This window comes from Hyposmocoma kahamanoa, unplaced genomic scaffold, assembly GCF_003589595.1.
Source record: "Hyposmocoma kahamanoa isolate Upper Pololo Valley unplaced genomic scaffold, ASM358959v1 119, whole genome shotgun sequence".
Taxonomy (NCBI): domain Eukaryota; kingdom Metazoa; phylum Arthropoda; class Insecta; order Lepidoptera; family Cosmopterigidae; genus Hyposmocoma; species Hyposmocoma kahamanoa.
This window is the reverse complement of record NW_020653409.1, coordinates 2525574-2551252: the sequence shown is the minus strand read 5'-3', so window position 1 is coordinate 2551252 and position 25679 is coordinate 2525574. Positions and strand designations below refer to the sequence as shown.

The window sequence follows — 25679 nt, the reverse complement described above, 5'->3', positions numbered from 1 at the left end:
ACAAAGCGCAAAATGATGTAATATTAATCACGTTTTTCAAACTCAATAGCGATTCGTTTATTACTGTTAGTTTTTCCTTGAGTTACAAAGTTGATTTTAGTTATTATATATGTTTTTTTTAATATCCTTCTGACCAATAAATACATAGCAGACCCTATTAAGACAACATTAGTATTTTAGTAACAGTAGAGCTCCTTATGCAAGAGTTCGTCCAAGGAAGTACTGCCACTTTATATCTATTTCTGCCATCAAGCAGAAATGTAAACATATGGGACTTTTCAAGTTTTATATCTCAGGGTGACGGGCGCAGTGGCATTACTGTAATTGTTATGGACAGGCACGTCGCCTACCAGATGGCGCGTATCAAGTGACGGGTCACTTCGTATCATAAAAAGAAATCAGTAGCCCAAAGGGTTAATTCCCTCATGCAAGATGCGTGATAGCTGGTACAGAATCAGATTCTAAGTAGGACCATTTCTTACACATCTAACTATATATCTATTCCAACCGACTCTTATTATCATTAGTGGGGCTTCATTCAAGACCCATGTCACTCATCACTACACCGAAGAATCTTCCTGGTTTCGACAGTGTAGCCTGTACCTTTTCAGTATGAACCTTCGTACGACCACCAAGGGGCAGCATTGATTGAGGAGATGCAGAGGAGTTTCGTCCGCCTTGTGGCAGAATCTGCACTCTATTTTTTCTCTGCACAAGAGTTAACACGTGGTTTTCCAAGCCACAATGCTTTGTTAAACCATATATTCTTAAAGCAGGAGTCAAGTCGACACAGGTTTTACGCACACACTCAACATAGCCCCGCACTACCCTAAACCCTGAGTCACGGGTGCCATGGACACACAAATAGAAAACCACAAATTACACCCAAAATATTTCGCCCGGCCCGGGATACGAACCTGAGTCCTCTGCGTGACAGTCCGGCATGGTAACCGTTCGGCCATGGGGGCCGTTACATACATACATTTCACGATCTTTCCCTATATGAAGCGGCAGAGACCCCAGCCTTCTACTTGGAAAAATCCTGACACACATCTTTAGTCTACAGTCAGAACACAGGTTTTTAAAAAGGTTAATTATTTTTATTATGCTATCGGGGTGCATGAAAGGAGTCTCCTCGCAATGGCGTACTATTCATATCCACTGTACGTCTGGCACACCCTAAGCAAAAATGGAGAAATACGTTACGCCGATTGACAAATCCTTTCTTTATTTGTAAGTCAATGCTTTCATTACATAATTTTGAGAGATAAGTTTAAAGAGATTAATAATCTTACATTAGCATCACAGTACATTTATGAAAATGTAATTTATGTCAAATATAAATTACATTTTCATAAATAGCAATTTTTTTTATAAAAAAGAGTGACAGACATAACATTAATAAGAGGAATAAAAATAAACTAGCTGTTCTTCACCAATTGATTTCAGGGGCAATGTATACGCTTCCATAATAAAATTCCCAGTGATGTTCAAAATTTGTCATTTGCGAGGTTTAAAACTATAGTGAAACAAAAACTGTATTCTATAGGTTAATTACAGATTCTGCATACTCGGATGACAAAATTGTGGTAGTGACCCATTTAACTGTTGCAGGTATTCTCAATCAAAGATGTTTGAAATAAATATTGCAAATGATAAATGTATTCAAATGTATATTTACAAACAGCAACCCCTAGAGTTTCTTGCTCATTCTTCTCAATGGAATCTGCCTTACGACTGAACAGTAGAATTTAATCAACGTGACAATTTCAAATGTAATTTGCTTACCCATGAAATAAAGATGATTCATCTTGACTTGACAATGGCAAATATGTTCCATACTTCATCATGGCAGCTACAACTAGTGACATGGGTAGTAGCGGTAATAACTTCCAAGCCACATTTATAAAGCATATGCCAATGATATTATTATTATTATTATTATTATTATCATGGTAATATAATAAAAGCCTGTGAAATTAGATTTGTATGTATCTAACCAGGACAGCCCAGTCCTTCGGCAGGCTTGTGTGGGAACATGGGACTAACACATACAGGTCACTCACAAAACGCTATTATTATTGTTAAGTAACTCTTGGAATGTGGAATACAATAATGGATAGAAAATAATATTTGCAGTACAAAATAAAATAACTTTAACAGCTATATATATATAAACTTAACGTATATTTTCGTATACACTTTTCCGTCGATTTTGCATGCTAATTTGAGAGCGGAAATGTTTTATCATACAAACACGAAGTTACTTAATAGCATACATTTACTGGTTTTCCAAATAAATTAGTACAATTTATCAAAAAAATCATTAAGGTAATGACTAGAAGGCGCGTTCACATCAGTCATAGTGCAAAAAAAGGTACTTTACCTTTCGGATGTTGAAGTTATAAAGTTGGTGTAACCAAGTTAGAATTAAGTAGAACGCCCGCAACTCGAAGGTCGTAATAGGAATCCACTTCCAAACTATCCTCTGTTGGTATTTCAAATACTGTACAGCTAAAATATTCGCAATTTTGCAAAATTATTACGTTTTTCGTAATTAATTCCGTAAAATAAACAAGAGAACTTTCCACTCTCCCACTCTGTCGCGAAAACTTTTTGACACGTATTGTAGCGCCTATTTAACATTTTTTTTTCTAATTTGATTTGAACGAGCGAGACAAACTATACAGCTCATCGTTTAATAGACGTTAGACATATTCTCTTATTAATTTTTTGCACAAAAGCAGACATAGAACGAAATAAGTGCGCCATGTGACGTTTGCGTTTCGTTGGTGCTACATAAAGGTTAACCGACTTTACAAGGTAATAAAGGGAGGTTCTCTTAATCTTGCGGAATTGCGAATTTACCAACTTGTCGTTTTGAAAGTGTCCTGTTTCAATTAATTGTCGTCTCGCTATATAAAATGCGCCAGTTTCTAATAATTCTCCACTCCAATCCTGCCTGCGAGGTCTAGAAGAGACGTCAAAATTTATTGCAGAAAGAGTGCCATTTATTTCTTTCCAGCGTAGTTTGTGACTCCTGAAATGACCGTCACAGTCAAAGTTGAACTAAAGAAATCAAGATTCAACTTTTTATTTATTACTATATTATACCTGGTAACTGAAAATACACAGTCAAACGCTCTAGGACGCCGAATTTTCTCCAATGCAGCCCGTAAGTAGTTGGCGCGGGTAAATGGTGATGTAGCCTGAATCAAGGCTAGAATGTGGATTTCGGTTCTTGAATATAGAAATTCGGCAGCTCCCCAAATCGATGGAGCCCGATCAGATGCTGTAACTTTACTTCTGCGAAAAACTGCTGCTCCACCTTAAAAAGATAAAGATAGGTAGTCAAAACTTAATGGTGATTGTAATTTAAGTAACTTGTTTGTTGATACATACTTTTTATTGCTTCTAAAGCTATAGCAGGATGGTCTGTAGAGACTGTGACGTCTTCTATTCCTGTCAATTTTGCCAAATGTATAGCTCGAGTGAGTAAAGTCACTCTCCCAACTGTTTGAAGATTTTTTAATCTAACTCCTTTCGATCCTCCTCTTGCTAAAATCAAGATTGCTGTTTCACCATTACCTGATGCAAGCCTTGAGATACTGAAACTGTTATAAGCTTAGTAAGTTTTAATAAAACCAATGATTGTAAAAGAATAAACAGTACAAACTTACGTTATCAGTAACTTAAGAAACAGACCACGCATGTTTACTACTCAAATCGAATGTGTTAAGATAATGACCATCTCATATTATTACCATAGTGCCGCCGCAGTCGTCGACGTAATTTTCTCATGCGTCTCTTTCTTACAACGCGCCCATTCAACTCACGATACGTAGTATCTCCTATTAGTTTGTGCCACGAACAAACATGAAAATGGCGCAGCGTAGTATATCTGAGTTCACTTTCAACAAGACTATGATTTCGAATGACATAAAAAATATAAATGCATGCTATACACGTCTACAAGTACTTCGTAAAATGCCCCATTCATTTCGAACACGCTATGATGGACTGCTGTGCATCGATACAGTGACCGGTGCCAGTGGTACTGGCATGATAGCGAGCTGACACTAAACGACACTGTTTGTCATCGGCAAAAAATCACTCTGTTCCTTAGAGGATGGAAAAAAATAAAGGAAAAGAACTGCCCTAACTACAGAATGAACATACATATTATCTAAACAAAAATTGAACGCTACAAATGGCAGCTTTCTTTAGTGTTGTACCATAATCTATCGATAAGTCATTATCGACACGCAAATGTTTCTTTAGTTTACTGTAACCAAAGTATGGTTAAAACGTATGAAAAAAATCGGAAACGAGTGGATAATTTTGTTTTTAGGAACTGAGAATGCCTAGTAAATGAGTTTTGGTGAATCTAAATTAAATATAAAATTATTTACCAATAAACCTAATGATGGAATTGCATTATCATGTAATCTAGTTACATTCAAAGTTATGTTAAAATTTGACTCTTCATAATGAAGCGACTAAATGAAGATGGTCTTTGATTCAATGTTTATATTCGGCACTATTATACGGCGGATGATTTCCAGTCATTCTTTTTCTTTTTTGATTTGTAGGAAAAACTTGAAATAGTAAAAATAATAATAATAAAAACATCGTAGTGAATTATTTTAATAACAGAGCATCGATAATATGTACGCTTCCAAGAACAACACTATCTCAAAATAATCGTTAACAACAATCATCAAAATATACAAACAAACAGGCAATCTGAAGAAACCAAAGTAAAATTTGGCAACATTTATGAATAAACTACTTAAATATGTCTAATTACATGAGATATTTGGGCTTTTATGTGATTTATAGACAGAAAAATAACACGTGTCTGTACAATGTTACATTCCGTCGATCTTCGCTTTTTCAAATGCCACATCCTGTAATGTGTTTGTGGCAGAGTCATTGGACAGATAAATAAATGTTTCAATCGCTGGCGCCATTTTTACATTTACTGGTTACATTTCTATAGTAACTTTTGACTAATTATCACGAGAGCAACTGTAGTAGCTCATTGTGAAAAAGTTTGCCCAGAGAAGTAGTAGACATGGGAAATAGCGTTACATTTCTATCGCCGTGACTGTCGCTACGTATGTACGTACGTAAATATACACAAATATTTTACTTTGTTCATAAATAGGTTTATAATAACTGCTGCAGATTTTTTTCATCCGCCCTTTCTAGTAGTAATAAGCACCTACGACTCTTGTGAGTGAGCAAAGAAAGTCATCCTATTTCATTCACTCCCATCGCCGAAATGGCTCGATATGAAGAGAACTACAACGAGTGGCGCGCTCAGTCACCACGGAACGGAGATCGCGCATTGTATCAAATACGTATATCGTGATGTGAGTGACGGGGATAGCTATTGGAACGGAGGAACACCTAAGTGACTTTGGAGTGTCGTTCCTTCAGAACGAGTCACGGTGATATTATTTGACGGCGGATCATCGTGATTTTTTCATCGTGACGTTATTTATCACCCACCTCTAACAAATAGTGCCATATGTATGACAAGCGCGACAACACTTTGATAATGGGTTTACAAAAAGCAGCTCATCTACTAACCATAAAAGACGCAACGTTGAAACAATTTGCTGAAATTGTTGACATTTTTGCAACGAAATTAAATTTCACGCTGTATCACGTGTGGAAACGTATGGAAACACTAGTTATTCCATAATGGAAACCGCTAGAACAAAAGAACCACAGACTACTTAGTGAACGAAAATAACGATTTGCTTAATTTTTGTGAACACATTGTTGGCCAATATCAGCGCTGGCATGCCAGTATTCTGGCGCTTATTACTGTATCCATGTAAATCAAACTGAAGACAAAATTTGCCAACTATTCAACCAAATAGCAACATTTTATTTCCTTTTCAGTTACATTAAAATGTTGCCTGTGAAATTTTAACTTGGCCAAAACGGATACAATTAACCGCATATTAGCGTTTGGTTATTCTGTTTGATAGAGTAGTTGTAGTTGTAGCCACGCTACAGAAACACTCTAGTATTTGAGCCGACCATAGAAGATCATCCTCATCATCCATTTTATTCAGAACCTTTACGTACTGGGTAAGATGAGTGGATAAGACCTCCATGGTCTTATTTAACTGGACGTACGAGGCCCATGGCGTTTGGCACAAAAAACATTAGAAATGAAATATGTCTAACAATTTAATAAAGAATCGGTAACTCTTGGAATGAAATTATGTAAATTATTTTAAATGCATAATAAATTGACGTGTTAAATTTATTGTTATAATAAGATTTTTTAAAGTTAAAACTTTAATAAATCTTACATTAAAAAAATCTAATTTTGAGACCATAATCACGATGCAGGAAGGATGATTGTCCGATTCGACATAAAAGAAATAAATTACACCGTTAATTTTCTTTTCTAGAATTCTGAGTTTTCCTTTTCGCTTTGCGAGGCAAAGATTTTATTTATTATATATATACAGGGTGTAACCGCAAGGTGTAGTCATATTAAAGGAGCCAAACCTATACTTGATCTAGACCCTCTGTGCAAAATATCAAATAAAAATAAGTGACTTTTAATGTTGATATAACTTTAATTATGTTTGTATAAATAGTGATTGTCCGAAACAACCACTGCGTCACAACTCTATTGCTAGTTACGTTACTACGACTTCACAAATTCATTAATGAAACCTGGGCGGCCGCAAGCGGGGCGAAAGAACAGCTGACTACAATTGAAATGCCACTGTAAAAACATGATTTGAATATGTTGATAACACGTTAATATTAAGTAACAAAATCTTTAAATACCTAGAAAAATCGAATTATTTCTAACAATATTATTTTATGCCATACCTAGGTACGTACTTATTTACATACAATTTAAAGGATATTTATTTACTTATTAAGCCCGTAGTTACGCACGCCTTCATCGTATACACATTCTACATAATTTTGTATTAATACATTTATTTACGACAATTTTACAATAGTGGATACTTTTTTAATTGGTACTTACCTACTGTGCAATTCATACACGTTTTAATGAATTTCCTACGAATTGTAATTCACTGTTGTACAATGTACGAAATATTGACTTGTTTACGATAATTTTGAATAATAAGTACAATCACTACAAGCACTGCTGGCACATTTCACACATTTACAGGTAAGGTTCAAAATGCCGACCTCCATGCAATATGCATATTTCCGTGCGTCGGTACAGAGACTGCTCTACTCTTTGAAGCATCTGCCGAGTGATTTGACTAAACGCCATTTCGATCCGCTGCCTCAGTTCTTCTGCGCTTTCACAGGACTCCGCATAAACAATATTTTTATATGACCCCACAAAAAAAATCGAGCGGTGTCAAGTCTGGGGACCACGCTGGCCAGGGTACAGGACCTCCCCGCCCAATCCACTGCGGGAGACGGTCGTTCAGATGGGAACGTACATTTCGAGCAAAATGTGCGGGTGCTCCATCGTGCTAGAAAGTCATCCCGTGTTCCATCACGAGTCTCACGTATTGTGTCACTGGCAGGGCCATCAGAACGTCATCCAAGTCTTCTGTTAGGAATCTTAAATAATTGGCCCTATTCAGACTTGCCGGCAAAAACACTGGACCGATGACGGCACAACCTATTATACCAGCCCACACGTTAATCCGCCACTGGTGTTGAAAATTTGATTCCCTTGATACGCGGGGATTCAAATGAGTCCAAAAATGTTCATTATGCATATTGATAATGCCCGCACGCGTAAATGACGCCTCGTCTGTCCACAGTACCGACGAAGCGAAGTCGGGAGACCTCCCAACCTGGTCGCGGTACCAGCGGCAAAATGCCAAACGTAGATCATAGTCCGCTTGTAACAGCTCCTGCGTTCTTTGAAAATGGTATGGGTGCTGGCCATCATCCCGTAGCACACGCCACACACTCATATGGTTCACACCACCAAAGGCTGCCGCAGCACGACGAGTACTTGTCTTTGGATTGCCGAGAAAATGTTCCAAAACATCTGCCTCGAATTCTGGGTCTCGTGAACTCGGCCGGCCTTCAGAACTGGAACCACGGAACGATCCACTATTATGAAGTCTCATAACCATCTTCCTGAAGCATTCCACAGCAGGAAATGGTCGACGTCGATTTTCTGGGACGCCATCAATAAACTTTGCCCAATAAATTTGGCGAGACTGGCGCAAGCTCCCATCGGCTGCGCCTACGCACAACATCATCTCTTAGTAATCACTATTGCTTAAGCGTGACATAGTTTAAATAAACACAAAAACAAGACACAAACAAAACGATGACACCTATTTAGTCCTCACAACGCAAACGGCAATTACAGACTGTTACAAAAAATTAAAAAATAGCACCTCTGCCTCAGCGGCGGCACATCAAAGGACGCCGACTGAAACGCAAATTTTGGAATATAGGGTAACGTTTTCATAATGTACCTACAGGATGAAATTAAAATTATTACCATCCTTTTGAAATAAGACCCTTCTCCTGATACAAATTACATCATTACATACACATTAAACGAATACCTATATCCTACGTCTACGACCTTCAACGTTGCACTGCATACGCCATTGTTTGTTAACAAGCTCTGACCATCACCCGTACCACTTCCACATAACGCAAGAACTGACTGAGTGATTACGGATATACTGCACTAAGGAGGCAGTCACCCATCGGAAACTCACGACGTCCGAAACGAAAGCCTAACACACTAACCATCACTACACCATGGAGGCAGTCGACTATAGGAATCAAATCCACGACCTCCGAAACGAAAGCCTAACACTCTAACCACTACACCATGGAGGCAGTCGACTATAGGAATCAAATCCACGACCTCCGAAAACAAAGCCTAACACTAACCACTACACCATGGAGGCAGTCGACTATGGGAATCAAATCCACAACCGCCGAAACGAAAGCCTAACACTCTAACCACTACACCATAGAGGCAGTCGACTATGGGAATCAAATCCACGACTTCCGAAAGGAAAGCCCAACGCTCTAACCACTAGACTATGGAGGCAGTCGACTATGGGAATCAAATCTACGACATCCGCAAAGAAAACCTAACACTCTAACAACTACCCCATAGAGCCAGTCAACTATGAGAATCGAATCCACGACCTCCGAAACGAGTCTAACATTAACCACTACTCCACATCACGATGTATAAAATCAAATGCTGGCGGCGAAAATCAAAGGTGATATTTTTGCCGCCAAAGTTGCCGCCAAAGGCTTGCGACTTCGCTACGATTACGTATCGCGTACGCAAGGCGACTAATCTTGATACTTTGTTTATTTAGGTAAGATTTTTTATGGTTTTACACTATTGCTAATTTAAACTATTCTAAAATATTTCTTTAGATGAGTAGATATTATTAGGAAGTAAGAACCTTAATAGGTTCAACGGATATTAATTATTTCAATTTCACCATGTAATAAACCCATACCCAGAAAGTTGTCGTGTGTAGATAAGTCAAATTAAGCGTAAGCCTGTTGTTAGAAACGTGCGCTCAGCAATAGACGTATGTAAGTTAGTAAAGTACTATTTTTTGCACAAGGTTTAGTCCACTGCACTTGCATAGTAAGTACTGGTTGGAAACTTGACATTCTCGCATCTTTGAAGATTTCGGCAATTATCTCCGAAATCCAAGTTTTCTCACGATGTTTTCATTTCCAAGCAAGTGATGAAAATTTATTTTATTTTTATTTTTTATTTTTTATTTATGGCACAATGTACAGACATCAGATACAGAAAGTGAGGAAAATAAAAACACTTAAAAATTAATACAACAGGCATATCTGTGCCCAATTATTACTGTGCTCAACATTCATTTTAAAACATTTAGATATACTTAAACAGACACTAAATCAATCATAAAAAAAAAATTAAATTAAATTAAAATTACAATAATTAATTCGTGGTCAACGATCAAAACTAATTTCTTGACGTTTACCGACCTTCAGGTTGCACCTTTACGATGAAAGTGTCCCAATACAAAATTTCAACTTTTTGGGAATAAAAAAGAAAATAAGATTTCAAGTTTTTTCATATTTTCATATTATTTTATTTATTACCTACTCTTGAAGTACTAAAGGTGATGGCCTTATTAGTCTTTGAAAATAATGAGGAAAAATGGAACTTTACAACTGAAAATTGTTTCTGATCATTTTAATGTTCAACAATTTAAAAACATAATTTACAAAAACTAGTCGCCAATAGGTCTTTTTTTTAACGATTTTTTGTTATCATTTAACGTATTAAGAATTAAGTCTTTTTAATGTTCATCAGCTAAGCAAGATGTCATAACCCTTGATATTGTTTTGTGGTCCCTGTTTCACAATTAAAAAAGAAGAAAGTCCACGAAACAAAAAAGTAAGTCCCTTTAAAAAGTAAGTTACTAAAAAAAATTTTTTTTTTAAATATTAAGCGACGGGTCGAACAAGTCGTGTACCCGGTGGAAAGCGTCACGCCTGTCCATAACAGTAGCACTGCCGCTCGAAGGCTACTGCTACGGCGTCCATCTCTCTGAGACATAGTTGACAAGTCCCATGTGCCTGTAATTTCACCAGCACCCTTACCCTTCAAAACTGTAACACGGTAATGTGGCAGTACTACCCTGGACGAACTCACAAGGAGCTCTACTGCTACTAGTGATTTTTGAATATGATTTTCGGAACGAAAATGGCTCAAATGCTAATCCGTCAGTGGCAGCGTGTTGTCTTTGCAAATGCAGATTCAACAATAAATGCGGCGTTAATATTTCGACGCGGGAGTAGAATTTTTAAACTGAAAGAACAAAATGAAAGGGACCTTTATGAATCAGTGCTACTCGAGCTTTATAATTGCACAATTTCATCCTCACCACAGTGTGACTAATGTAACAAAATATTTTTTTAAGATGGTTTTACGGTATAAACTCATTTTTTAATTTTTTGTTTTGGGTCGCTTTCATTGTAAGGGTGCGAAGTATTAGTCGGATAATTGCGTCATATTGCGTCATGCGTTAGAAGAAACATACCGACTGATTCGCTAGCCGCCATGCGTTAGAACAGTACCGACGGATAGAAAGAGACAAATTTCATTCATTAAAATACAATAGATGAATGCGTATTATTACATATGATATGGTAAAAAGAAACAGAGATAACTTTAAATATGTGTTTTTTAGAGGACATTAGTTTTATTAATGGATATTAAATGGAAATTTGTGTATTTTGTATGTTTGAAGATATGAAGTTAACGAAACCATATTACGTTATTATGTACTAAGTTTTAAATAATAGTTTTATTATGAACTAGTGTATTTTGGCAAAGTAATCGATAATATTTATTTTTCATTAAATGTTCACTCGCATATTACATGAATAAAATAATAATAAATTTAGTAAATTATAACATAGTAATAAGAATATGGCATTAAGTACTTTATCATTTACAATAACATGCCTGAATTTCACAATTTTTTCAAGTTACGTAATTTGGTTGTATTATGATACTCAATAGAGATGTGATGTGACTATTTATTTTCGTTAAATGACATCAGCTGATCGAAACTGTTCATGGCGAAATTTCCATAAATAACGTAGTTTGTACTAAAACAACTTTGCTAAATAGTTTCATACCATTAACTGAATCCGACCTTCAAATATGACTACACCTTGCTGTTACACCCTGTATATACATATTTTATAGATTACTGACTATTTCTAATAAAACTTTTTTTGTTGCATAAACAATCAGCGAACAGCTTGTTGGCGTGGGACTTCTGCAATTTCAACTTATTGGTTTGTACTTTGTTTGTTTTGTTTCTTTTTGTGTTTTCAGAGATATGTCTCGTGTTCACAAGTGCTTCGTCGACGGCTGTTCATCCACACCGGAGACAGCAAACCTATGCCGGTAGTGTGATCTGGAACGAGTATGGATAGACCTCCTAAGGCGTCACAGCTCAAGATTAACATCGTCGCTTACGCACAGGAACCGCATTCATAGGCATGCCTATGTGAGTTATTTTACACAGCAAATATCTTTCTAATTTGTGCACAGCAAAAGACACCTCGGTAGCTAAACCATTACCTGCATGCCCAAAGATTATCATAATCAACGAATGCATTAATACGGCATTCCTCAATGGAGATAGTAATGAATGCACTTGCATGAAGCAACCTACTGAATTTGAAATTGAGGGGCAAAGTTTGTCTGCTCAAGAAGAGTTATATGGACTCAAACAAGCCAGTAGAACCTGGAATAAAAAGTGCATAAAATTTTAATTACCAATGGCTATACTCAATTAAAGACTGAAAAATGTATTTATTACAAAGACAAGGCCATCATAGCACTTTATGATGATGACTTCTTCATATTTAGTTCAAATGAACACCATAAAAATATGCTATATGAGTTGCTCAATTCCAACTAGCTACGGACTCAATTTTAGTAGAGGTAGTAGTAAAGTTGAAATCTCATTTGACGCAGATTGGGCTGGGGATAAGACTAATCGAAAGTCATATTCAGGGTTTCTGAGTAGGTTCGGCTTTTGCATTGTAAATTGGTACAGTCACAAACAACAACAATGTGGCTTGTTCTAGCACTGAAGCTGAATACTATACTGTTGGAAGTTCTGCAAAAGAGGCAAAATTTAAAAACATGTTTTTATTCGAACTCAAATACAGCAGCCTGTCACCACCAGAACCTATAACGATTTTTAATGATAATCATAGCACACTCAAAATGGTAGAGAATGAATGTTTTAGGAGAACCAAACAACGTACCTTAGCCTTCAACATACTTTAAGACAAGTATTTGTATCATTGCCACCTTGTATAATAATATCTTTTCTTACCGTGTTTGCTTGTGAATAAATATTTCATTTCATTTCATTTCACACACACAATATTCAACATATCGACTGACAAAAATAAAAGTTATGTTACTTAGTTTAACATGCTCGATGCCTTAACACGACAATGTGACATGATAATGCGATTTCACGGTGTTTTCAAGGATTTAGTGACACTTTATCTATGTACTTTTCAGCATTTAACATGTAATAATTTTGTTGGTGTATCGAATTTTGCATAAACGATTTTTATAATTACTACTGTGAGTTCGATAACTTAAAAAAAAACTGATCGTTATGTTTACTTCACTACAAATCTTTGATATATAATTATATATTTTCTTATTGTTTCTAATGTTGAAAGATGCGAAGAGAATGATAAATCTGAAAAAGACGCCACTAGAATTTAAGTCAAATTAAAGTAAAAATTAATTAGACTTTGTGTTAAGTCGGTAAATGTATTACTATAAACGAATGATGTTGCTTTTTGACTTATGTGCTCTAAGGCGTCGTGCAGTTTACAATGTCGTGGCTTGTATATTTAAATGAAGTTGTTGACATATAGCACGACACGATTAACTGTCGTTCACGATTTTTTATCGTTACAACGACAAACTGTCGTTACAGTGGGAACATCTAAAACGACAGTCATCTGACGATAAAAAAACGTCACGATAAAAACGTGACGACAGATTGTCGCAGCTCCTATTGTCGTCACGATCTAGCGGGAACAGCTAGTCACGACAGTTGTTCAACGATAAAAAATCGTCCACGACATATAGTCGTGATATGGGAACTGACTAGACACGACAGTTGTCCAACGATAATAAATCGTGACGACATAGTGGGAACGCGCCCTAATCCGCGGAGCGACCTTTTGTTTAATAATTGTGTTTTGTTATCATTCATTAATTGTTAGATTTAAAAGATGTGTTGTTGGGAGTTTCTTTCGCCGTTTCTTCTCCCATGCGTTAACACCTTTACGAAACGGTAGTAGCTTTCGTTATTAATAAACAGATATAACTGAAAATATAGTATTTTATTTTAAACCACAAAACATTAGCAATATGAAAAACTAGCTAGGATCAATGAAACCGTAATTTTTACCGTAAAAGTGCGATGCAGGACATCACTAATAGTAACCGATCCACAAAGCTTTGAGGCGCGACACTATTCGGTGCACTAGCGCCACCAGCGTGCTGTCACGGGGCACGGAACTACCTTTACGTGAAGTGATTTGAGAATGGTTCCGTTAAAGGGCCTGTTACCTATCTGTTCCTACTATATCTTTCTAATTTGTGGTTGTAGCTGTTCGTCAGCTGCTTGTGTTGTGTTCAGGTTTCTTTTTTCGTGTTCAGGTTCATAAATTAGAAATATGTTGCTTGTGTTCGTTGTGTAAAGTTTATCTAAGTCCAACAAATACTCTGATTTACTCTTTGAATTTCGGTGTTTACTTACACCATGAGTACTTTAAAAGAAATAGAAATCGAGTTAAAAGATATCGACAATGAGTTACAGAACGTGGATGTTGAGCTAGCGCAGCTCAAGAGACGGCAGCGGGATTTACAACAGAAGAAAACTTTTCTAAAAGATACTATTAACAAAATGAAATCTGAAGCTTTAGCTGTCGTTGACTGGTCACAGAATAATTACGAGTGGTCTGACGATGTACAAAGAACTCTGAAGAATGTTTTCAAGATAGATACATTTAGGCAAAATCAGTTGATTGCTATAAATTCTACATTATCAGGTCAGCATGCCATTGTAGTTATGCCCACAGGCGCCGGTAAAAGCCTGTGCTACCAGCTGCCGGCGCTAGTAAAACCTGGTCTCACAATTGTTGTATCACCCTTAATATCACTCATGGAGGATCAAGTAAGATCTTTATCGAACAAAAACATTCCAGCAATGTTAATAACTAGCAAAATTGCCAAAGAAGTGAACAAAGAAGTGTTAGACATTCTGAAAAATAAAAATTCCCTAGTGAAATTGCTATATGTGACTCCTGAGAGGTTTGCCAAAAGCAAAAGGTTCATGTCTAATCTGGAGAAATGTTATACTGATGGTAGATTGCAGAGAATAGCTATAGACGAAGTACACTGCTGCTCACAATGGGGACATGACTTCAGGCCTGACTATAAATTCCTTGGTATATTGCCTAAGATGTTCCCTAACACACCCATATTGGGGTTGACTGCAACAGCTACTTCGACTGTTCTGGGAGATGTACAAAAAATCCTTAATATTCCTGGTAGCCTGGTTATTAAGTCACCCTTTAACAGACCCAATTTGTTCTACAAAATTTTAGAGAAACCTTCATCACAAGAAGAATGCTTATTAATTTTGGAAAAATTACTGAAATATAGATATAAAGGTGAAAGTGGTATAATTTACACGCATAGCATAAGAGATTCAGAAGACATTGCAGAAGGCCTTCGCAAAAGAGGATTGAAAGTAGGCTGCTATCATGCTAACATGGAAGCAGACACCAGAAGTAAAGTCCATACAAAATGGTATGAGAAATACTACCAAGCTATAGTAGCTACTGTTGCATTCGGAATGGGCATTGATAAGCCAGATGTAAGATTTGTTATACATCACACAATTAGTAAATCTATGGAAAATTACTACCAAGAGAGTGGAAGAGCTGGCCGTGATGGACAGAGAGCTGAATGTGTGACTTTGTACAGAATGCAGGATGTTTTTAAAGTCAGTACCATGGTATTTTCTTCTGTCGGAGGCACAGAACATATGTATGGTATGGTTAGATATTGTCTTAATGGATCTTTGTGCAGAAGGCAACTTATAGCTGAACACTTTGATGAAAACTGGGGTGATGCAGATTGCAACAAGATGTGTGACGTTTGTGCTTCACAGGCAAGCGTCACAAGAGAAGTAGAACTTAAAGATCATTGTAAAACCTTGGCGCTCATAATTGAAAATGCCTTAAACCAAGACACAAAGCTGACTGCACAAAAACTCTTGGATGCTTGGTTTTTGAAAGGCCCTGTCAATTTGAGGCATAAAGGCAAAGAACCAAATTTTTCTAGATCATTAGGTGAAGATGTTATTACCTATCTAATACTGGAAGGATATCTAGAGGAAGATTTTCATTTTACAGCATATTCAACAATAAGTTATATAAAGCATGGTGTTCATATGGATTTAGTTAAAGACCCTAACTTTACTTTGAAGATGCCAGTTAGGAAGTATACTCCCTTTGAGCTGGAATCTCCAGCACCAAAAAGTTACACACCAACTACGGAATGCAATGGCAAAACTGAAAATAACAGGGGATCAAAGGAAACTAAATCTGTTACTCCAAAAGTATCTACAACAACAACTTTAGACAATAATAGTGAAACTGGGAACAAAAGTGAATCTAAGAAAAGAAAATCACTTGCATCAAATGATCCTAAATACAAAAGAATAAAAACGATAGTAATTGATGATGACGATTAAAATAAAGATCCATTTTGTATTATTCGAACTTTTTATTTAATTTAGGCCACAGACTAGATTAATATCTTTAATAAAATTATTGAACTATCACAATTAATCATGTAAAGAATAGCCCCCTTTACACAGTCACTCTATCGCGCGTAATCAAGAGCGTACAGGATTGCGCGCGGGAAAGCCTGCACGCGCAATCGTGCGCTATTACCTGTTTGTAATTTTTTAAGCTAACGTTCTTTCGCGCGCGATTGCTCGTGTTTATTTTTGTTACAAAACGGAAAGAGCGTCCGTGTAAAGAGGAATACCGCAGGATAGACCGCGTGAAACTGGCGTGTTAAAGTGCGCGATTGCGCGCGCGACTGATGAGCGATATCGCGCGCTCTTTCCCTTTTCCTTCCAACGTCGTACACGCGCGCTAGTATGTGTGTAAAGCCCATTAATGTTTGCAGTACCAATGACATTAACTATTCTTATTTGTCATAACTTAGGCCTTATTCAGAGTGGCGGCGGGCGCGGGTGCGTGTACCTAAATCAAATATACGAAGACACCGTTGCGTTCACAGAGGCCGCGCACGCCGACGCCTAGGTCGAGGCAGTTAGATCTCTATCTATCTACCCGTGCGGGTAGATCTATTGGCTCTGTGAGCACGTACCTTTTACAGTGCTTGGTCTAGCGTGTAGCGCCTTTTTGCGATTTCGACGTGTGGATGTAGCCGCTTCCGCACTGTGAAAGGGAAGACGCCAAGACCACCGCGCCCGCACCTGCACTCTGAATGAGCCCTTACACTCTGCGTCTTGGCGAATGTTGTAACGGCGACAGATGATCATAAGCAGCAACATTCTCATCTTCTTTCTTTATGCGGCTCCTTATAGAACTTTTTGCTTTTCTTTGCGAATCGGTCGAACGACGAGAGTGATCTAAGAAATTTATTCATATTTTAACAGAACATATTTGAAAACAATGCCTCAAAAATCTTTCTACGGTCTCTTCTCGGGCGAGGACTTACGCCATAGTCTGCCAGGCTGACCCAATGCGGGTAGGGCTTGGGGACTTACACGTTTTCCTGTCGTGAACCTTGTTCAACGTGCAGGTTTTCCTTACGATGTTTTCCTTCACCGAAAATCTCATGGTAAATTTCAAATTAAAGGAGAATGGGCAAAATACAAGGGCCTTGGACCTGGAAGCGGCCACTTCAAAAACATAGTTTTTATAATTCTTTATGTTACGACAAACAATACTTAGTATGGAGTCAGAGTCGTATTTTGTGTGTAAAAAAAGTTATGACCAATACAATTGTCCAAGTAATAAATGAACACGTGTTACATTTTTGACAAATATTCCTTTGTCTACTGGATATTTCTATAAAATAAAACAATGCTTTGTGGAGTCATGCCGCCGGGACCTAAACTAGCCCCCCCCCCTCCCTCCTACCCTCTTATGTGCACGTGCATCCAGGTGCATGCGTGTTTAATTAACTTAGTTTAGTTGTTTGTTGACTTGCTTCACTAATAACTGTTCTGTGCTGTCGATTCTTTGCTGATCCTCATAAGACCTTGATTACTGTTTACCGGACTACTGATTTTGCTTTGCGATTTGTATCGGTGTTGATTCTTGGATAACAACTAGGCTTGATCTTGGACATTCTTGTTTAGTAAAGTGGTGTGTGCGTGACTGAAATGGAAACTTGCATTACATGTCACGTTTCAGTTCGAAACAGAAGACGTTATTCTCTCTCACAAGAAGTTCTTGATGCTAATCCATTTTTAATGGATTATATTGGTGACCGCGTGGATCCTAATCCTATATTTGAAAATAGAAGAAACTACATCTGTCGCCCTTGCTGGCAAAGAGCTGAACGTGCTCAATCAAGAAACCAACCACAAGAATCGGCTCGTGATGAAATCTCGACAGATCAGTTCCCTGTTTCTATACCTAATTATTACCGTCTGCCAAACACTGCTTCACGTTGTTTGTTTCCGGGATGTGAATCAGAAACGCACTTGAGGATTCCACATCGCATTAAAACTAAAGTTTTTTGTGATCACAATATATACATACCTGACGAGGCTAGAATATGCCCAGAACATATACGATCAAACCATTGGGAGATATTAATTGGTTCGCCTATTTTATTAAATTCATTTACCATAGAACAAGTCACGGATGTATTTGAAATGGTTAAGAGATCTTTACAAAAGTCTGCACATTTTAATTTCGAAAATATCGAAAATATTGATGCTGATGAATTATTTTTCTGGACTGGAGTTACACCGGCGCAGTTTCAACAAATTATAGAAGAGACACCTTTATTGACTCAAAGGTGTAAACGACCTATAGTTGCTCTGGGCATCTACCTTAGTAAGCTAAGAACGGGAGAGTCAAATACAAAACTGTCCGATCTTTTTAATATATCTCGACGCACCTTTGAGCGCTTATTAAAACAATCAAGAGAATGTTTAAGCAACGATTTTGTAACGCGTCACCTCTGAATTGACCATATTACGAGAGGAGAAGTAGAGAGGAGAAACCTTTTAATACCTAATGCTATTTTTGGGAATCCAGAATCTGAAGAAGATAGAAGATTAATCTTTATATTTGATGGCACGTACATTTATATACAAAAGAGTTCTAATTTTTCATTCCAACGTCTTACATACAGCTTACATAAGTTTCAAAACTTGCTAAAACCATTTATTATTACGTGTAGTGACGGATACATAATTGACGTAGTTGGACCTTTTGCGGCAACAACATCTGACTCAACTATTATGACACAATTAATGTCAGAAGACTCGGTATTTCATTGGTTTTTTAAAGCAGGGGATGTATTTATCTTGGAAAGGGGTTTTAGGGATTCATTACCAGTTATTGAATCTTGTGGTTACACAGCTCATATGCCAGCGTCAAAGCAAAACAATGAAACGCAGCTCTCAACTAGTCAAGCAAACAAGTCGCGGCTTGTTACAATTTGTCGATGGGTAATTGAAGCCATTAACGGGCGTTTTAAAAGAGATTTTAAATTGTTACGGCAGAAGTATTTTAATAGGGCCGTACCACACATGTTCCAAGATTTTAAAAATGCCGCAGCCATTCTTAATGCTTTTCGGGAACCTTTTACCGATGGACCTTACGCAAATGATATATTAAATGAAATTCATTTGAAAATTAATGTAGACAACTTACTGGCCGACTACGTCATTAATAACAATTTAAATAGGCACCGTGTGAGCTTTGTTTCTATATCAGCTGACTATTTAACTATAAATGATTTTCCACAATTAGAAGAAAGAGATTTAATACTGTTTGCTTTAGGTAGTTATCAAATAAAGCTTGCTCGGTCGTATTGTAGCGAGCACTTACGAGATGGAGTGTACTTTATAGAAGTTATGGAAGATGAATCTATAGATATTCCGCAAATGCATGTAACTGGAGATTGCTATCTTTTGAGAGGACGTATTCAATCAAGACACACCAGAGCACGAGTATATTATGTATATATAGTAGTAAATAGGGAAGGCGTTGGAAGAGCGCGCATAATACAACACTATTGTACGTGCCTTACTGGTAGACGGACCTTGGGTTGCTGTGCTCACGTCATGTCGATTGTATGGTATTTAGGGTGGGCACGGCACCAAGGAGCTCTTAATCTTCCAGCATCATATTTAGATGAAGTGATAATAGACGAAGTAAATGAGTTTTGAAACAATATATTTTATTTTATTTCATATCTTTTATATTCCCTAAAAAATATTATAACAAGAAATACTGGACCAGATTCCAAAATTGTGTCATAATTCCACAGCTCACAGAACCCTTTTAAACTTAAGACACCATTTGGGTAATCATTTTTAACATACACACCACACAAACAAAATTCCAGACAGAAGTTCAAATATTAAGTATCTACATTAAAAAATAAACATTATTCAAGATATTTCGAAAACTTGATGACTTACGTATTGGTGCCCATAATATTTTTTGATCGTATTAATGATATCTATTGATTGAAAGTAGTTTTTGAAGTGGCCGCTCCCAGGTCCATTTTGCCCATTCTCCTTTCGCACATAAATTGCGAAAAACTCAGGCGAGTCCGGAATCGAACCCACGGCCTCTGCTTCAGAAGCGGTGTCAAATTATTAAGCTACGGTCTGTGGTCTCACCAAATTAAAGACTAACAGCATACATTTTTAAATAACAACTTACCCGATTTAGTACTGCCATTACTCATCCCGACGCTTGCTTTAGACTTGGTGCTTTTGCCGGACTTTGCACTATCTTTTGACCTAACAGTATCGTCAACCTCCTCTCTACTTCTAAGTGTGCTAAATCCAGATTTCACTGAACCACATTCGCTGTCAACCCCCAGAGCGTCAAGAGCTCTTACCCGTTCCGCAATTTGTTCCCTTATGATTTCGCGATGAGGTGCCGCGTGACCAAGATCTTCCATTTCTGCTATCCATTCCGCTCGTTCGCGGATTTGAGATATAACTAAAAATAAAAGTTGTAGTATATTTTAATCTAGGAAACCTTTGTATTTGCTGGTCAAATTGATACCATAAAGCTAAACACAATAATAAGAGTAGCATACGGTCATGCCATAAGTCCTTTTTGGTAGGAAGTTTTGGTTCAGGCTTCAAAAGTCGCACAGGAGGCACTGGCACATTCAAGTCTTCACTGCCATTGTATGCCATTGCATTGGCTAGCTTGTCTTTAAGTTTCTCTCGATCCTCTCCACGTTTCAAGGGTCTGTATCTAAAAACAGAATTATAAGCTAAATGACATCTGCCCAGTACCTAGGTAACTATATACTGCAATTGCCAATCCGCCTCTTGACCTGATGACGGACGGTCATATTGGCAAATACTCATACTTTGGATTGACTTGTCTATGTCCAATTGATTTATTAATTACTGCATATACAAGTTTATTACCTACCTACTAAACTTAAGAATAATATTTTTCTTACTCATCAGTCTCATATATTCCTGAAGCCCTAATAGCAGAAAGTGATCGACGCTTGGAGGTGCGCGGGCGCACTTTAGGTACGTTGTAGTGAAATATCTGCGCCTCACTGGGCGTGCGCGCTGGCTGCGTTTCCTCTCGCAATTTAAATCCAGATTTTTTACGTTGCGCAAGTGTAAGCCGTGATTCTTCCAATAATACTGGAAATTATTATTTCACATTAAGAATAAATCAGGAATAAACCAGTGACTGATCTTAGGTTATGAAGTATGTACCATATATTATACTAATTATAATTTAGGAAATCGTTTCCTAAACCAAACCGACCTAGTTTTTTTTTGATACGTAAATATTTAAAATACATTAAGCTAAATTACAAATGTAGGAACTTCTAATGCTTTATTGACTTTTACCTTTGAGAAAATTTTGCTGTTTTTCCGACAATTCTGCTCTTTTCGGGTGAAAAATACCGCCATGAGGCACATTTTTGCTTGGCCATTGAATATTTACGAATCCGTTAACATCGGGTTCCTGCATTTTAAATATATGTAAATATATATTAGAGAAGAAATATAAAAATGAGTTCTCTCAAACCTTCGATTGTTAATTTGTTACCTACTTTGAATTTCCCGGACAACAAAATTGACTAAACAAAAACGTTCCGTTCTTGTATCAAGTCTATGCTTTAGCTACAACTGTGTTCATATACTTTGATAAGTTCGTGAAAAGGAACAGATTAAATATTTTGGCGGGAAAATTATCGTTTTTATAAAATTTATTAGAAGAAATTAGAAAAATGGATAACTCTCTCGGTTCCACTATTAAGAAAATCAAACTGCAAGAACAAAATAAGGAGGCTGAGCTAAAAGCGAAACGTGAATGTAGGCACCTAATTATAAGTCAATAAATAATCATCCTTAATAAAAGTCAAAGTTTGTATAAATACTTTTGCGGACAGTCGAAGCGAAGAAAGCAGCAGTGGAGCGATCGATACGTGAGGCTATTTCACAAGCTACAAAGCTGCAAGAAGAACAATGCGAACTCTTAAAGAAGACCGATGAACTCCGAGCCCAAGTTACAATACAAAAGATTCGCAGAGACGCTCTCGCTGGGCAATTGGTAGCTTCCAAAAAGGAATTAAATGAATTAGAAGGAAAATACGTAAGTAAATTTTTTAAGAAATTATAAACATTTATTGATATAAAATACGTAAAATACAACATAATATCATGATGTATAATTAGGATCAAGCCAGGATTCAAATTCAAGAACAACGCAGCTTCTATTGTACAGCAGTTCAAAAAGTATCAAATCAATGCGATGTTTGGTCTCTTCTCATGAAACCTACAGCAACTGAGCCAGTATCTCGACCAGTGAAAAAGGTTTCTGAAAATAACGGACAGGAGGTATTAAATGAACAGGGTTTAATGGCAGCAAAGGAAAAGCGGGAAAAGGCGATTGCTGAGCGGGAGCGCCTGTTAGCTGAACCTGAAGTTGGTCATGAGTTTGTGAGGCAAGGTTTAATTTATGGTTTTGGTTGAATACCGTGCGCTAAAAAAAAGTGCGGTGGGCATATAATTGTAAGTCAATGGCGGTGGGATAAAATTTAATGATAAAAGTCATTTTTGGAACCAGGAAGGAGGGAAGGAGATTGATAATTGTTGATATTTTTTTAGTAGGTACTTTTTGTGTTTTTAATAAAAAATGAGGAAAAAAATTAACGAAGTGCTGTGGCATTTTAATGATCAGTCATTTTTGGGGTTAGAAAGGAGGAAGAAGATTGGTCATTTTCTTTTTAGCCACTTACAAAATGTATTGACTACTTAGAGGATGGAAAAAAAATAGTCTAAGATTGACTAACTCGTTCTTATAACGGGGAAATTATTAATATCACAGAATGAAAATTGGAAAGCCAAGAGAAATACGACAAAAAAATCGTTTCAGAATTTTTTTGTGTTCCAGAATAAGAAATGCTCTACGCTATTCTTTGGAAATGACTTCAAATCTACGAAAGCAAAACTAGGTATGAGTAGTAATACGATTTTTTGATGAGATTTTCAGTCAGTAAAATATTATTTTTTTCATTCGCGTAGATTTTTCTTTATTTGCTGTCGTTGCCAAATCTCGATAAATTACCAGCAGTGCTGCCAAATGGTCCATTTCTTACATTTTTCGTAATTTTTGACCTTCTCTCGTAATAATTATATAAGTTTTGTTTATAAGACAATTTTTTAAATCAAAAATTATATTTGTTATTGTAAATCCTAAACAGCATGAACGCACCTAAACTAGGCAATAAACTCGAAATCAATTAGTTACTGGTTACATGTTGATTTTTGTTGAACTTAATTATACTTTTTTATTTTTAGGATTTCGCCGTATTATATCGTACAGTTACAATTTTTGCAACGGACAACTTTTGCAGCCTAAAATAATGTAACTTTTTAACAAAGTGTAATTTTCCACTAAAGGGCCCTGACAACTGGCAACACTGCTGCTAACTGTCAATGTCAGCTTGCTGCAGGCAATGTTGTTTTATTCATTTTTCTGAATATTTTTTTTCTAAAAATGAGTCGAAATCTACTTCAAATACGGTAATATCATTCTACTTAAAGCGTTAAATATAGTATACTCCAATTACTTCAGTTTTGAAGCTGTTATGCAATAATACCACGACCAGTGACCGACGCGGTGTTTCGTACTGTTTTTTTACTCGATTTACACCAGTATTTTGAATTATAGTGAATAAATTCCTCAGTTTAATGTATTCTTTGTCATGTATGTACCCCATGCTTAAGTCAGGTTAAGCTGAAAAAGCATTTCACTCTTAGAAAAGAAACATTGTACAGTGTTCCATGTTTAACTGACTAGTTAATATTCTATTGGTTTGAATACTAATTTACGTGTAAATTAAATCAGAAAAATTACCAAAATAACTGTTCTTTTTGTTTACAGAAAATTCCCTCAGTTGAATTACTGTTTAAGATATTACTGTAATAAAGTTGAACTGAATGAAAATGAACCCATCAAATTCTCAACAAGTGCAGCAGCACAGAGAGTAGTCAGACCTGTAGCCAAAAATCCACCCACAAATCCAATGCCTTGGTATCAACCATATGTTGTGGTTGGCAGTGTGACAGTATTCCTATTCTATTTTTGTGTACTTAGAGAAGAAAGCGACGTTGACCAAGAATTCAACAAAACCTTGTATGAAAGGATAAAGGGGCTAGAAAAAGAACAACTATTACAATCATACAAATTTAACAAAGAAAATGGAAAAGAAGTATTTGAAATAGAACAAAGGCTCAAAGAGATAGAAGATGAGGAGCGCAAAGCTAATGTTCATGTAGAATAAGTAGTAATGTAAGATTTTTAGTCTAAACGATTAATACCACTTATAGTTTCAATACCACAAAATATACATGTTAAATGTATTAAAGTATTTCACACCATAAAAAGACATGTTGTGGTAAGATACCTATAATTGTTGTTATTTGTTTAAAAAATAAAAAAACAAGTCCTATAATCAATTTTTAGTCTGCTATTAATTTGAGAAGTAATAAAATGTTGAATTATTAAGTAGTTGTTCCTTTCTTGTGTTGTGATCGAGGTTGTTGCCAATTTGCATAAATTAAAATATCCACATTCACTGATGCTGATCGATTACGGATGTTTGAGTTGTGACATGACCTAAAAGGGATGCTGGAATAATTTACAAACCTTCCAGAAACAGACTGTAAGCCAAAAAAGCAACTCAGCTATTTTCTAAATATAACTGATCAAATTCCACGACAACTAAGCTAGGCAGATTGGTTGTTTCCATGCTAATTGTTTCTTTTGTTAAATGTAACAAAATCATTGTGACCATCAGGATGGCTGGTCGTCTGTGGTGCCTGGCACTGAGAGTAAATTCAAGAATTGCTACCTGTGATATATTCTGAGAAATTAAAAAAAATTTTTGACCAGCCATTCTGACAACAGGTTGGCTGGTTGTCTCTTTGTGCAGTATGAAGGGAGCAGATTTTCCAGAAGTATGTATTGCCAATAATTCCTACCTTCACGAATTAAAGGTAGTTCATATCTACATTAACTAAAAAAATAAAACCCATTGAAAATTTTGCGAAAAAGTGCCTGACTAAACTAAAAAAGCAAAAGTTTTTAGTGCTTTATTGCCATAATATAAAGGGTAGGCGTTCAACAATTACTTCGAGATGAACTAGTCTGGTGAGATTGCTAATGTATAAAACCGAGAGGGTAGGTAACCATCATAACGCAATATTAACAAAGAATTTAATTGTAATTATATATAGGAAATGAAACTATTTTTCCGGATTTAAATCGCGTATATTTGTTTTTTCAAACAAACCGACGTTTCGGGCCCT

At 36.6% G+C, this 25679-nt stretch overlaps 5 protein-coding genes across 5 annotated transcripts; 3 read left to right on the top strand and 2 right to left on the bottom strand.

The window, feature by feature from the left end:
• Positions 1-534: 534 nt before the first annotated feature.
• Positions 535-4621, bottom strand: LOC113239996 (N-acylneuraminate cytidylyltransferase; the record flags this gene model as incomplete). Its single annotated transcript, XM_026477188.1, has 6 exons — positions 535-708; positions 2421-2514; positions 2873-3040; positions 3115-3328; positions 3403-3588; positions 4600-4621. Coding segments are annotated over 6 exons (858 nt in total), but the record flags the coding sequence as incomplete, so codon positions are not given.
• A 9512-nt stretch (positions 4622-14133) lies between these two features.
• LOC113240048 (ATP-dependent DNA helicase Q1-like) lies at positions 14134-16348 on the top strand. The gene has a single exon (XM_026477255.1). It carries the CDS (start codon positions 14340-14342, stop codon positions 16338-16340), a length of 2001 nt encoding a protein of 666 aa, XP_026333040.1. The 5' UTR covers positions 14134-14339; the 3' UTR covers positions 16341-16348.
• A 286-nt stretch (positions 16349-16634) lies between these two features.
• Positions 16635-21834, bottom strand: LOC113240049 (UPF0193 protein EVG1 homolog). Its single transcript, XM_026477256.1, has 5 exons — positions 21711-21834; positions 21302-21497; positions 20924-21087; positions 20539-20823; positions 16635-17252 (listed from the first exon to the last, which is right to left on the bottom strand). The coding sequence occupies exons 1-5, from the start codon at positions 21832-21834 to the stop codon at positions 17116-17118; spliced, it is 906 nt and encodes a 301-aa protein (XP_026333041.1). The 3' UTR covers positions 16635-17115.
• Positions 21835-22093: 259 nt separating this feature from the next.
• Positions 22094-23320, top strand: LOC113239995. The gene is made up of 4 exons (XM_026477187.1): positions 22094-22178; positions 22256-22458; positions 22542-22810; positions 23260-23320. Exons 1-4 carry the CDS (start codon positions 22094-22096, stop codon positions 23318-23320), a joined length of 618 nt encoding a protein of 205 aa, XP_026332972.1.
• A 452-nt stretch (positions 23321-23772) lies between these two features.
• Positions 23773-24837, top strand: LOC113240066. Its single transcript, XM_026477273.1, has 2 exons — positions 23773-23891; positions 24253-24837. Exons 1-2 carry the CDS (start codon positions 23866-23868, stop codon positions 24650-24652), a joined length of 426 nt encoding a protein of 141 aa, XP_026333058.1. The 5' UTR covers positions 23773-23865; the 3' UTR covers positions 24653-24837.
• Positions 24838-25679: the final 842 nt, after the last annotated feature.

Bases quoted from the DNA above. Each gene is read 5' to 3' on its own strand.
- LOC113240066 (XM_026477273.1), top strand. From the start codon at position 23,866: ATGAGTCGAAATCTACTTCAAATACG. The intron at 23,892-24,252 runs GTAATATCATTC...TTTTGTTTACAG, and splicing joins CGAAATCTACTTCAAATACG to AAAATTCCCTCAGTTGAATT.
- LOC113240049 (XM_026477256.1), bottom strand. From the start codon at position 21,834: ATGCAGGAACCCGATGTTAACGGATTCGTAAATATTCAATGGCCAAGC. The intron at 21,088-21,301 runs GTAAGAAAAATA...TTCTGTTTTTAG, and splicing joins GGAATATATGAGACTGATGA to ATACAGACCCTTGAAACGTG. The intron at 17,253-20,538 runs GTAAGTTGTTAT...TAAATTTCTTAG, and splicing joins TAATGGCAGTACTAAATCGG to ATCACTCTCGTCGTTCGACC.
- LOC113239995 (XM_026477187.1), top strand. From the start codon at position 22,094: ATGGATAACTCTCTCGGTTCCACTATTAAGAAAATCAAACTGCAAGAA. The intron at 22,179-22,255 runs GTAGGCACCTAA...TTTTGCGGACAG, and splicing joins GCTAAAAGCGAAACGTGAAT to TCGAAGCGAAGAAAGCAGCA. The intron at 22,811-23,259 runs GCAAGGTTTAAT...TTTGTGTTCCAG, and splicing joins GTTGGTCATGAGTTTGTGAG to AATAAGAAATGCTCTACGCT.
- LOC113240048 (XM_026477255.1), top strand. From the start codon at position 14,340: ATGAGTACTTTAAAAGAAATAGAAATCGAGTTAAAAGATATCGACAAT.